Source organism: Adiantum capillus-veneris, chromosome 3, assembly GCF_014529385.1.
Source record: "Adiantum capillus-veneris isolate H3 chromosome 3, ASM1452938v2, whole genome shotgun sequence".
NCBI classification, from domain to species: Eukaryota; Viridiplantae; Streptophyta; class Polypodiopsida; order Polypodiales; family Pteridaceae; genus Adiantum; species Adiantum capillus-veneris.
The window spans coordinates 164,695,416-164,710,053 of NC_140933.1; the positions used below are offsets into that span (position 1 = coordinate 164,695,416).

Below are 14,638 nucleotides of genomic sequence, written 5' to 3' on the forward strand. Positions count from 1 at the left end.
TTTTTTTAGCTTCACAGAACATATATAAGGCTAATACATAGCCTTTAGAAGCATGTATGAGCAAAAGCCCCAGTTTGCAGCATCAAATTGCACAAAATTGAGCCACAAATGGTCATACATAGCCAAAACTTGTCAAATGTGCATAGATTGCATCAATTTGCACTTTTCTCAATGTAGATGCATCAAAAATACACTTGCAAAAACTTGCGTAAATCTGAAATTTTTTGAAAAAAACCTGTTTTTCGGCAATTTCTTTGTTTTCGGGTAGCGAGGACCTAGTAAAGATGTTCCCACACCTTAATACATGATTTGCAAAACGTGTATTTTGCTGTCATAACCTGTAATTTGCTGATTTTGACCTAATTTTAGCTTGTTTTATGTCAATTTGACTTGCCGGGAGCTCTCTAGTGTCTGGGGACTAGTCCTTTGGCGATAAAATTGCAAAATCTCGCGTGAAAGTTGACCTCCTTGGTTGAAAATCAGCATTTGCAGGTTTGGGAGCAAACCCTAATTTGGCTCTGATACCAGTTGATGAGCGCGTAGCAGTGTGTGCAAGTGATAGAGCACGCGAAGAAGTGCAGGGCTTGTGCATGGAGAGGTGGCGATAGCCTGGAGAAGAGGGGACGCTAGGAATCGAAAGAGAAGAGAGAGAGAGAGCGCTACACGATGCAGTAGGGGAATTTGAGAGTGAGTTATTTTTCTCATCTCTTTCCTTTATTATAAAGTATAGGACCAATTTAAGTTAGTGGCCAAGTTCAATGTGAATTTGGCCAAAGGTTAGTAAGCTTTAAAACTATACACAAAAGGGGGCCATTTGGGCCTTTAACCCAACAGGCGTGTGCTTTTCTGAAAGCATACTGGTCCTACCAAAGAGCAGACAAAGCAAGATCGCACTTCCAAAGTTCATTGGAAATTTTAGCTTCGTGCTTCGACCCTGAACTTATTAGCCACTCCAACCCTTACTTCATCGCGCATCGAGCGCGCTCCCGTCTTCACCGCTCATGTCTTTCAGGGCATAAGCCATAAAGATCACTTGCAAAGAAGGATCCAAGATTTGTTTCGAGCTGCTGTGCCATACAAAGGTTGATGATTATAGCTACCAAGCCGCACACTCCAAGGACTTGGCAAGCTTTCAAGAAAAGTTTTGCCCGAAGTTATATGATTTCTGACATCTTCCTTCGGAGTGCAACTTCTGGCAGAGTGGGGTATCTTGAAATGCTTGCCATTGAAACCCTAGCAGATTATAACTTGAAATTTCTAGACATCTCTTAGCAAGTGTCTCTTGTTGATGACCTCGGAGGTCTCGTGTGATTGCTGTCTTGGGACTACCATCGCCGCCAGAGGAACACTGTCTGTCCAAGAGCTGATGGACCATGCTGTGGTTGTCTACGACCTTATGGAAGGAACCTAACCCTAATTTTTGATGCAGGTTTTAGGATGGAAAGTCAAGGCGACTTTTCAAGCTCGGTTGATGTCGAGATTGCTTTTGTTTTCCTAAGTTTGATTGTTTGAACTTGTTTGGAATTTGTTTGAAATGGATGGTATCTGTTTTGAACCTGTTTTGGTGTCTATTTGAAATGTTTGACTTTGGTTTTAATATTGGTTTCATTGATTGGTGATTTTTACTCCCGGGTGGAGTAGTGAGAAATATTGTTTTGGTATTGTTTGAACCTCCGAACGACGCAGACGAGATGTCTGGGGAGCGTTTCGTTGTATGCTAGAAAACCTCCGGATGACGTAGACGGGATGTTTAGGGAGCGTTTGGTTGTATGCTTGAAAAGTATTGTTGTTGTAACTCCCGCCCCGGACCTGGATGGTTATGCGGGAGGAGCATTAAGAAGTTTGAGCAGTGTTTACTCTCAACACCTCCAAACGACGCAGGCTGTGGTTTGCGGACGTTTGGTTGTAAAAGGCCTCTATATCTCCTAGCCCGGACCTTTTTAGGTTATGCGAGAGGAGTGATGAGGGAGTCGTTGAATATCTCCCGGCCCGGACCTTGTTAGGTTATGCTGGAGGAGTGTTCATTGACGACTTTATGTTTCTATGCCTTGTAACATGCATATGTGAGCATTTGTGTTGCATTGTGATGTGTCAACCACTGAATATTCTTGATTGGATGAGATTGCTTGGGTATGTAAGTTTAGTGCATCGAGACACGTGTGGAAGATTAATGCGGTCTAGGTGTGATGGCTAATTTTACTACGTCGGAATATCAAGAGTTCCAATCTGGACGAAAGGAGAAGCCAACTTCTTAACAAAAGAGCCGAAAGGAGAAGCCAACTCCTTGATCAAAAGAGCCGAAAGGAGAACCCAACTCCTTAACAAAAAAAGAGCAAACTGATTGTCCCTCGGAAATTTTTGAGCTAGCTTGAGTTGTTTTGCAGATATGCTGTAATCGCGGACGATTACTTTCTTTCAAGAAGGGGGGATATCACAAACTGCTGACGTGTCAAGTCAATGAAGAACAGAGCCAACCTTTAAATCACGGCCGAGAGGCCTAAACCCTAAGAAGCAGAAGCAGTAGAAGGAGATGACCTGGCAGCTCTACGTATTCGTGGAATTCACGTTGACAATCTGTACGGAAAATCCGTATTTCGTTCTGGACTACTGAGGTGGCAGATTGTACGGATCTTCGCCATTTGCATTGACATGATGACGTGGCAGATTGTATGGATTTCCGCTTTTTGCGTTGATTGTTGACATGGCAACTGTACGGATTTTCGTGATTGATGCTAGCAGCTTTTGGGCATCGCTTTTGGACCATATGCTTTTGAGTTTGAAGGCTTTTCATGTAAATTGCTTTTGGGCCTAGGGCCTTTAAATATGAGGCCATGGGCTCATTCTTTGGCATGCTTCCTGGAGAAGGTGCAGAGTCTGGAGTACCGGCTTGTACTGTGTTGATGCAATATAAAGAAATACCGAAAGGGGCGCCAAGGTTTGGGGCCAATACTCTCTAGGGTGGAATTCCGCCACTCCGTGTCGCGTGTCGTCTCTCTCTTTTAGTTCAATCGTTATTGAAGTGCTAAAAGTCTGTTCGGTCTGTTCTTTTCTATTGGCACGTGGTGCTTGTCGTGTGACAGAGTGCCACAAGTTGTTTGTAGGGTAGGTGAGTGTGTCAGCATGCATACCAAAGCCTTACTTGGCATGTCCCATGAGTTGTTGCATGGACTGAGACTTCTTTTGTAGGCAATAACTCCGTATCTCCTTGGGAAGTCCACAACAGAACCACTCAACTTGCTGCTTGAAGGTTATCTTTTTGAAGGAAGAAACAGGTAGAATGTAACAGACTTGGACACTCCAAGTCAAGAATCAACGGCGACAACACCAAATAACCACTTCAAAACAATTCACAGATCACAATAGATTTGCACTGGCCCGGCGGAGTTCCGTGCCTAGAGATATGGCCCCAAAGACTAGCGTCCCTTTCGGTATTTCTTTTTATATTAATCAGATCAAAGTACAAGAGAGTGGCTAGGGTTTCACTCTCAGACTCTGCGTCTAGATGCTCTGAGAAGTGAGGCCCTCACCACTAATTTAAAGGTTACAAGGGATGCCCAAAAGCAGAGCCCCAAAAGCTTCAAATCAAAAGCAATTGCTCTCTCTCTCACAGAGAGTCAAAACTTGAAAGCAAAAGCATTCTCTCTCTTTCTCATATTGTAGAGAAAAAGCTAAATTTGCGTCGCTCATCATTTTCCAAAAAATAAATTTTTTTATAAATAGCCTCCGCGATTTACGGAAATTAGGGTTTTTGGCAAAAATTAGGGTTTGTAGGAATTTTCGAGTTTCTGGCAGAAATTAGGTTTTCTGATGTCCGCCACGTCATCACTTGAAAGCATTGTAATCGACCGCGATCACGCCTGCAAAACCGACAAAAGCCATAAACCGTCTTAGCAGACACTGACTGTTAGTACCTACGTACTAGGAACACACATCTAGCACATGTACAAAATCAACAATCACATCACGACATCACAGGACATCACCTGACATCACAGGACATCACGCAATGTAGCTAGCAATCACACCTAGGTCCAATCGGGACCTCATCGATGTCCGATTGACTAACCCCTATCGCAACCATGTCTATTCGAGATCAATCAGACCAAAATGCTGCAGTCATTTCGTCTATCAGTTCCTGCACTCACAAGAAGTCAAGAACAAATCAGTATCATTATCAGGAATTCCATTTCATAAAGTCATCCAACAGAATACTGTCAGCTCTGAGTATCCCTGAAGCTCAAAGAGACATCAGTGACTTTAGTATCAAAATCAAGGCATCTGTTGACAAAGGAGCGGAGTGACTCCCCTCTTGTGCATCCCACTGCACCAGATCTCCTGCCAAGCTGAATTCTGAGTTCCGTTTGGAGTAGACTATGCTAAACCAAAACATCGAGGTAAAATTTCACAATCCGAGGAGTATCTGCTAGGTCCTCCTCCTCCATCCACTTCGCATCAAATGCAGGAAAGTTCTTGAACTTAACCAAGAACGGCCTTCGGACTTTACCTTTCTTCGTATTGCTATGTGCCAAAATCTGTTCAAGAACAAGGATCTCCTCGTTTTCTTCCACTTCGGGTTGCTCATCAGGCTCCCCATCATCGGATACATCACCCTTAACAGGTTTCAAGAGACTCACATGCAATGCATTGTGAATCCTCCAAGTATTTGGCAGTTTCAATCGGAAGGAGACATCATTTATCTTGTCAGTTATCTGGAAAGGTCCGTAGTATCGCATACTAAGCTTTGGAAAAAGCCTCTCCTTTCCCTTTCGTAGGCGTGCCTTCTCAAAACGTAAGAGCACCCAATCATCCTCCTTCAGTTTCAAGTCGCGACGATGGCAATCCGTTGCCTTTTTCTGTCGTTCTTGAGACTCCTGTAAAGTCTCGCGAACCTTGGCAAAAGCCGTATCCAAATCTCGCGAATATTCATCCGCTTCAAATATCTAATCTTTCGTGCTCAGGAAGGATGGAACCTTCGCAGCACTTTCAACAATCTCACATGGTGTCTTCCATGGGCCATTGTGCATCTCCAGAGGTCTCTTATATACACAGAATACAGCCTCTCTCCCCCCCAGCCCCCCTCACAAAATAAAAAGAGAGATCACATGTTTTTGCATGCATGCATATGCATTGCTAATTTTAAAGTTGTCATTCAGTTTGAGTTTCGAAGCAAGTTTTTGTCTAGGAAGAATAAGCAGTATGCGACAACTTCTAAAACTCCCGCAACCCTCACAAGGCGCTGAAGCATTGGTTCTGATTATGCTCTTCTTAATGTTTCCCTGAACATTATGATAGGAATCACGTTACAGGTCACAGATGGGGGCCTGAGCAGGAGATGAACTTAAAAACAAGCCTATGGTCATAATAGGTTGTTTTGATCTACAGGGTCGAGTTGTTGTGATTGAGCAAAGCTTTGGAGCCCCCAAGGTCACCAAAGATGGAGTTACAGTGGCCAAAAGTATTGAATTTGGGGACAAAATAAAGAATCTTGGGGCGAGTCTGGTCAAGCAGGTTGCCAATGCTACCAATGATACAGCTGGGGATGGTAAATCTTCATTTGTGGTGGAACTTTTTCTTTTGATAAATGGAACTCTACGAGTTGGATTATGGTTTTAAATTGTTTTAACATTGACAGGAACCACCTGCGCAATAGTTCTGGCGAGATCCATGTATAGTGAAGGTTGCAAGGCTGTGGCTGGTGGAATGAATGCAATGGATTTGAGAAAGGGCATCGATATGGCTGTTGATTCTGTTGTTACTTATCTCAAAAGCAGGGCTAGAATGATCAGCACATCAGAGGAGATTGCCCAGGTGTGGTCTTAAAGCCTCATCACGCTCTAAAGTTCTTCTGTTAGTTTAGTTGTCTGCTTTTCTCTATCATTGCATACAAATTGTGTTTACTTTTATAATTCCAGAAAAAAAGTGGTGCTACCTAATGTGTGCATGTTTTTTCATATGCGATACTTGCTACAGAAGCTGTTGTTGGAACAGCTATAAAGTCATGCTTTACATCTGAGAGTAGGCTTACCTGAAGAATACCTTGTAAAGATATTGGTAGTTAAACTGCGATGCATGCTCAAATTGAGGGAGCCTTGAAAGCTCTTCATGTGAGTCCACCTGATGGCATCTTTATGATCCTCTGAATGAGGCAAATTGTCTGGAAAATAGCCTCAACTATCATGGGTGGAGTAGCTAACTCTGTTCTAATAATGTCGTGTGGTACTGAGGGCTTTCTCTGGAACAAGCAATATCATATATATCTGTGGTCTCTAAATCTGGGTCCATGAGGTGGCTGATAATCCAGGGGCCTGTAGTGCGTACAATCCTTCGATACCCACCTTGAAGAGTTGCATTTTGTGGATTCTTCCATATCCATTTTTGGTTTTTTCAGTCCTGTACATCCTGCGAGATAGGCTATTTCTAGCATGCCCAAGGTTATATTGTACTCAGATATATATATATATATATATATATATATATATATATATATATATATACACACATATATATGTGTATATATATATACACATATATATGTGTGTGTGTGTGTATATAGATAGATAGATAGATATGAAATGAAATGAAATGAAATGTTATATTAACGTCTTCAAAAGGCCAAAGTGACCTATGAACCAGAAAGTTACAATGTGGTGGATCTGATACAAAGTCAAAGTCAGAGTAACAAGATGACAACAATGACAAAAATGAAATGACAAATGTCACAATAAAATACTATGGAATCCTAAACTACTAGGCGTGAACAGCAGCTAGCTGGGATAGCTAGATCACAAGAGATCTAGCATCGGTCGCTGGCGGATCTCATCAATCTCCTCCATGGTCAGTAGTCTGGCCGGGCGTCGTGTATGTCGAGCCAAAGTGATCCGAATCCTCCGATGCAGCCTCCGCCGATGCTGTGTAGTCCTTCGCAGTCGTGGGCGTCTGGATCTTCCCAGCTCAGTCGCTCGGTCGATCAGTGTGCCTTTGGTGTGAGACGACGAGCTCTGCTGTGGTAGTAACTCCTCCGGGTGTCCAGTCGTACCTCTAAAGAAATCTGTGATCTGTCTCTGGGACTGGCTAGCCTCTCCTCTCATCAGGCTCTCTATGTCTGCGTAGCTCGAGCAAAAACAAACCCAAGCATCTTTGATCCTCGTACTGCATGACTCTGGAGAATGGTCCAAAGCCCTCTCTGAACAAGCAATGGAAGCGGCCTCGTATCTTGTAGTAGACGGGGCAGTGGCATGTGTAGTGCAACTCTGTCTCAAGCTCGATGTCACACAGGGGGCATGTCCCAGCCTTTGCTGGTACTCCGCTGTATCTCCCAGTCTCGATCCGCAGCTGGTGTGAAAATGTACGTATTTGGCCGATAGCACATCGTATCCCATGAGACAAGTGGGTGTCCATGTATCTGGGCCTCGTCACAAAGCCATCAACCGTAAGTTGGAGGAGATGCTCTCTGTAGAAATCCATCTTCGTGCCCGGCTCCTGTGCTGGCTGTATCCATGTCCTCCTGGTGTCTAGCTGAGTCAAGTCCTGGCGGATGAGCCTGGTGATCTCGGACTGTGTAAGAGTCAGAGAGGGTGCATGCAGTGAATACTGGAAGGGAGGCAATCTGTCTATGCTGAACCCATGCGCCTGAAACCATGATGTCATCTCCCCATACCAGCATGCTATATCTCCCTACATGGCTAACTGTTGAGAGGACTCAAGTGCAAGGCGGGCATATCTGTCTCGGGGACGTTCCCACATGGGGTGTATGAAGGAGACCGATCTGGTGAGCGCCTCAACCACTAGTGGGGGGGCAGCTAGCTCTGCTCGAACAATAGCACGTGGTACTGAGGCCTTGGCTCTAATGAACCGCGAGATCATAGAGACCAGAGGCTTCTCCATGTCCCCCCATCCATCACTGCGGCCTGTCCTCCCGTGATGATCTAATGAAGGTCCCCAGATCTCAGCTCCATAAAGCAATGCAGAAGCCACCAGAGTGTCAAAGAGCCAGAGCTTCATCCTAGGCTCCAGAAACTGAACCTGTGAACACATCCTTTCCAATCTACCCAATGCTGCATGGGCTCTGGTCAGTCTAGTCTCTGCTGCCCTCCTCAATGAAAATGATGGCCCACTAAAAACCACTCCGATTTAAGTGTACGCATCTGTATACTCCACAGTCTCCTGGCCGTATGTGAATGCTGGTGCTGACCTCCTGATCCACTGTGGGGTGGTATTAAATACCATGACCTTGGTTTTACCAAGGTTGACGGACAAACCACTTTCCTGAGCAAACCTATTCAAAGCATCCAAGTGACGTTGCATCCCCTTCGGAGAGTCGGAGATCAACACAATATCATCAGCATATGACAATAATGGAATCCATGTCCCTGCCAGCTGTGCACCTCTATCAGCATCTCTCTCAATGTAGTCAGACACCTCATCCACATACATACCAAATAGAGTAGGAGAGAGCGGGCAGCCCTGCTTCACCCCAATAGTGGAGTGAATCGGTGTGGATAGACCCTCTGAGGTGCGTACCTGCCCCACTACTGACCTGTATAATGCCATGACCCCCCAAATGAGCTTTGTGGGTACTCCCATCTGCTGTAATCTGCGCATCAATCTAGCTCTAGGCACTGTGTCAAATGCTTTGCGGAAATCCACAAAGCTACAATAGATCCGTTTCCCACGCGATCTACCCTCCTCAATAATGGCTCTGAGTGTCAAGATATGGTCAAGAGTAGAAAAACCCCTCCCGAACCCTGCCTGCCCGGCTGCGCGTATCCCCTCCCTCTCTGCCCATCTACTGAGCTGTTGCTCAAGAATAGATGCGTACAACCGTGCCAATGTGTGTCCAATCATGATAGTGCGATAATTCCCAGGCTCCATAGGGTCTCTCGACTTGAAGATAGGTACAATAGTAGATAGGCTCGAAGTATCAGGCAAGCCCTCACACATGGCACGGTTAAACATCACTGCTAGAAGCTCTGCTAGTAGATCTCTGGCATGCATGAAATGCTCAGCCACTAAACCATCATGATCGTATGCTCTCCCAGTCCTCATCCTGTCAATGGCCTTCCTCACCATCTCCGCGATGAAAAAAGCACATGTGTGTGGGCATGGATCGGGAGGGTCGGGAAGGGGGGGCTGCTCAGGAACTGTGTACAGAGATGATGCGTACTGGCCCCAATCCTCTGTAGAAGTGATGGCGGGGGGGGAGAGTGCTCCTGAAAGAGCCGCCATGCCTCACATGAGTCTTGACTCAAGAATAGATGATATAGATCCTGCTCTAGCTGAGCCAAAAATGCCCTCTTCTTCTGCCGCACTAGGCGTCGGAAGTCAATCTGTGACTGTCTGTGAGTGATGTCCCCCAAAAGCACCTCCCTCTGAAGTCTAGCTCTAGTGTCTCGGCATTCCTCATCATACCAACTGTTTTGGGGCATGCTCCCCGAATGGCGTCTCTGCTCAAGTTGGATATGTGGGTATGCCTCTGCTGTTGCATCATGTAGTGTCTATGTCAATATAGTAGTAAGCTCCTCCAGAGGTCGCCCTGGATCCTTTGTGCATAGGCGTCTGTAGATCCCATCTATGTATACAGAGTCTGTCTCCCGCGTGAAGGTGTAGCGAGTAGGGGCTGCTGTTTTTCGGTAGCCTGTGTGCTACACTAAACTGAAAAGAGATGGTCATTGACACAAGAGCATGATCCACTGCCACACCAACAGGTCTGGGTCCAACCGTGAGATCGTGGATACTAGAGATGGCTGTGCCATGACATAGTCCACTGTGCTGGCTCCTTGTCTGTGTGGAAAGCATGTAAACCCCCTTGAGGAGAGAGAGAGAGAGAGAGAGAGAGAGAGAGAGAGAGAGAGAGAGAGAGAGAGAGAGAGAGAGAGAGAGAGAGAGAGAGAGAGAGAGAGAGAGAGAGTGTGGAGTTACCCTCACAGATGAACTGGCCCCAAAATCTTGGCGCCTCTTTCGGTATTTCTTTATGTATCGCTTCACAAAGGTACAATTGTGGAGGCGTTGCTCTGCTTCCACCAACTTGGAATGCCAGAAAGAGCCCCCCATGTTACATATTTAAAGTCCCTTGGCCTAAAAGCAACTTGCCATGAAAAACTATCATGACCAAAAGGTTCCTCAAAAGCAAACGCTCAGAGGGCTGTTTGGTGGTTTGTGGAACTATTCGTACAGCTGTGTCACGACAGCAGCAGCTCCACCAATCCTGCTGGCTGTCCATACATGCTATGTCAGCCGTTTTTAGGGTCTTTGTTGTTCTTGGCCGGTTGTCCAAAGTGGGATCTCTTTTATGGCTCTAACCCTCTAGGGGTGCAACGTCACCAAACTTGTCTTTCTCATTCTTGGGCGGTTGTCCAAAGTGGGATCTCTTTAATGGCTCTAACCCTCTAGGGGTGCAACGTCACCAAACTTGTGACATACCCCTCCTTGAAAGAAGAGTAATCGTCTGCGATTAGACCTGCAAAACTCAATCCAGTTTTAGTAATCATTGCCTTTATGCATACATGTAAATGCCGATCAGTACCTGACAACACATGCTGCAAGTATTTCACCATACAATTCCACAATTCTTGATATTCCGGCGTAGCAATGTTAGCCATCATACCCATACCCAAGCTATCTTATCCAATTTTAACTATTGATGCACCAAATATATATGCTTCACGATTACAACTAAACGCTCCCCAAACCGTAGTCTTTGTCGTTTAGAGGTCTCAAATACAACTAGACGCTCCCCGAACTGCAACATGCGTCGTCCAAAGGTTCTCAATGAGTATTGAAATTGGCATTTAAACCAAAATCTAACAAACTCAATCGGCACCAAGACAAGTTTAAAACGGATAAATTCTATTTCAAACAAGTTGTAATCTCAAATAGTGTTTAAAAAGTATCTAAATACAAAGCAAAACTAAAATCATTTGTGTCAATCAAACTCGATGGACGATTGGCTTGCCGCCTTATATCAAAGTGATGGTTCGGTTCCGGATTTGAATGGTAGCATCGTTCTTGTTGTGCCAAGGCATGCCCATAAGAGCATCGCAATGGCCTAACTTCATGATGGGGAAGTCTACCTTGCCATGGTACTCTTGAATGGTGACAGGAAAGGCACCAATGAAGGGTAGAATTTTACTGGTATCCCTTGTAGCTAGCTCGGCCTCAATGGCTCCAGCAAACTGATCGTACTTAAAGGCCATCAGCTTGAGGAACTCTGGGTGGATGAAATTCTCGGTGGCTCCTGGAACAAAGAAAATAAGGGCTTTGTGGCCACAAATCTTTCCTAGGCTTTGCATAATTGCTTGGAAGCATCGGACAGAGAGATGCCATAAATACCTGGAACAAGTCCTTACTGTACTGTAGTTTTGGCTTTGCTCTGGAGCTTTTAAAACCGGCCCGTAGACTCACTAAAGGGCGGTAGACTTTGGCTTTCACCCGATCTTTACACTATTTACTTTACGACACAGAGGAATTTCACGAATAAACCTGTGACTGTAAGTTAACACTTCAAAACAAATGACGACGAAACACCTGTTTCATAGTTCCCTAGCTTCCCCGAATTTTTTTGCATCAAAATTGGCCGAAACCCTTAACCTGCAGAAAATTATAGCAAGTTGTAATTCTCTTTTTTGAGCTCTGTTTTGCGTGCTGGTAGCATCCGTAGCAAGCCCTCTAGTTCCTGCACCTATGTGGCTACTTGCCCTATGATTAGGACGAGATTTCTCGTGAGAAATCTCTCCGAATCAATCTGTACGTGCAGGGGATTAGCTAACTTGTGGGGGATTAGCAGTTAGCTAATCCGGTACTGTACAAGAGGCTCTTGCCTCGGCAATCGCGCATAAACCCACAGAACTGTACATACAGATGAATAGCCCTTGAGTTGGGCATCACGATTCTATATTCAAAAGGGGAGAGAGGTGCACGAGAGTGGAATCATCGTGCTACATAAGACAGAGGAGAAGGCAAGCTTTCCATTAAAGCTGTGATCACCTGCACCAACTACTGACACACATAGTACGCTTACAATGAGTAAAAATCAGCCTTCTCTCTCAATTTTGGGCGCCCCCAGTTGATGTGTACTTGCAGATGCATCTGGAGCCGCCAAGTGTCCACTTTGCCCTTTTGAGTTAATTTCCTAGTACCCATCAACTTATAAAGTGTCGCATGGGGCCTGAATGACTTTGAACTGAGCATAGCCACCCTTTTACTACTCGGATTTCAATGCTGATGGGCCCAACCATCTCGTGGTGACCTGGCCTTCGCTGCTGCGGGTGAAGCTCTCGGCCATATGCCTTTTCACAGTGGCCATACAATTTCCGGGCATTTGTGACTTCAACAAGAGGATCTCTTATTATGCATATATCCGCAAGGAAGGTCATGAAACATAGATACAAATGACTTATTAAAACCTCATACTTTTGTCATTTTTGTTTACGATAGAAGTGAGCATTATACCTTTAACACTTGTAGAGCAATGTACACATCTATTGCACTGAATCCGTATGTACCTAGATGTGCTAGCTCCATCATCACCCCTCTTTCGAACACGTTGAGTTGGGGCATACGTAGGTTGTAAATCAAAGGCTTCAAGGTAAAGCTACAATATAAGGTCGTGCAACTTTTCCCTTGACTTTCCTCTCCTTGTGTGCTAAAATCTGCTGAGGTGCCAAGATCTCATCAAAATCGACAAAGGGTCTTCGGAGACTCAAGTGAAACGCATTATGAATCTTCCGAGTATCAAGCAATTTTAGCCTATAAGCAACATCGTTGATCTTGTCAAATACGTGAAAAGGTTCATAGTAACGCATGCTGAAGTATCAGGTAGGTCCTTGCACATGGCACGGTTGAACGTCACTGCTAGAAGCTCTGCAAGCAGATCTCTGGCATGTATAAAATGCTTTGCTACTAGGCCATCATGATCATATGCTCTCCTGGTCCTCATCCTGTCAATGGCCTTCTTTACCATCTCGGCGGTAAATAAAGCACATGTGTGTAAGCATGGCTCTGGCGGATCCTGTAGAGGTGGTTGCCTTGAGACTGTGTAGAGAGATGATGCACACTGACCCCATACCTCCGTAGAACTGATGACTGGTGGGGATGAGTGACCATGGAAGAGTCGCCATGCCTCGCCTGAATCCTGGCTCAAAAATTGATGGTATAAATCCTGCTCTAAATGAGCTAGAAATGCCCTCTTTTTCCATCGTGCCAAGAAGCAATCCTTGACTCCTTGTGAGTGATGAATCCTACCAGTACCTCCCTCTGAAGTCGGGCTCTCGTCTCTTTGCACTCCTCATCATACCCGCCATTCCAGGTATGCTCCTTGAACGCTGTCGCTGCCCAGGCTCAGTGTGTGGGTATGCCTGTGTTGCTGCATCCTGCAGTGTCTATGTCAATATGTTAGTGAGCTCCTCTAGAGGTCTGCCTGGATCCTCTGTGCATAAGCTTCTGTATATACCATCTATGTAGACAAAATCAGTCTCTGAAGTAAAAGTGTATCGGGTATGCGTAGATGTCTGTGCTTGTCGAGGTGTGCTGAACGGGAATGAGACGGTAAATGTGAAATGGGCATGATCTACTGCTACCCCGATAGGCCTGGTCTGGATTGTAAAGTCCTGAATAGAGGGTATAAAATTGGGCTGAGCCAAAACATAATCTATTGTTCTAGCCCCATGTCTATGAGGAAAACAATAGAACCCACTTGATGCTGGAAATCTTTGGAGGCCATTCAAGACCGCCAGTCCATGTGCAGTCCCCATGTCTATTAGTCCCCATGTTTATCAGATATCCCACTTATCAAGTGTGCTCGTCATCCTGCAAACACTTGGCCAATCCCTTATCATTGACCACATTTCCTCTGAGGTATCGTAGAAAGCAATTTGAGATTGGCCCGTCCTGGTATTAAAGTCTCCCAGGAGGAGAACATCTCCATCCCTAGAGAACTCCCATATGTCCTCATCCAATATGAGAGAGAGAGAGAGAGAGAGAGAGAGAGAGAGAGAGAGAGAGAGAGTGATGATGAAATGAAATTTTATATTAACGTCTTCAAAAATGTTATATTAACGTCTTCAAAAGGCCAAAGTAGCCTATGAGACCAAAAAGTTACAATGTTGTGGATCTGATACAAAGTCAGAGTAACAAAATAACAACATAACAAAACAAAAAATACTATGGGATCCTAAGCTGGTCGATGTGAACTAAGCAAAATGAGCAGTTGGCTGGGATAGCTAAATCACAGGAGATCCAGCAGTGGTCGTTGGCGGATCTCATCAATGTCCTCCATGGTCAGTAGTTTGACCGGGCGTCGTGCATGGCTGGCCAGAGTGCTCCGAATCTTCTGATGTAGCCTCCGTCGATGCTGTGTAGTCCTCCGCAGTCGTGGGCGCCTGGATTTCCCCAGCTCAATTGTTCGGTCGATCAGTGTGCCTCTGGTGTGAGACGAATGTGAGCTCTGTTGTGGGAGTAGCTCCTGCGGTTGTCCAGTGTCTGCTCTAAATAAATCTGTGATTCGTCTCTAAGACTGGCTAGCCTCTTCACTCATCAGGATATCTCTGTGTTTGCGCAACTCGAGCAAGAACAAACCCAGGCATCTCTGATCCTCGTATCCCATGACTCTGGAGAGTGGTCCAAAACCTTCTCTGAACAAGCA

At 45.2% G+C, this 14,638-nt stretch overlaps 1 protein-coding gene across 2 annotated transcripts in view; it reads left to right on the forward strand.

The window, feature by feature from the left end:
* The window catches only part of LOC147462108 (chaperonin CPN60-2, mitochondrial-like), a 101,011-nt gene that overhangs the window by 47,312 nt on the left and 39,061 nt on the right, over positions 1 to 14,638 (forward strand). For both annotated transcript variants that reach the window (XM_086509544.1, XM_086509545.1), the window contains 2 exons: positions 5,383 to 5,542; positions 5,633 to 5,808. In XM_086509544.1, coding sequence (XP_086365670.1) covers positions 5,383 to 5,542; positions 5,633 to 5,808 — 336 coding nt within the window. The remainder of the gene's footprint in view (positions 1 to 5,382; positions 5,543 to 5,632; positions 5,809 to 14,638) is intronic.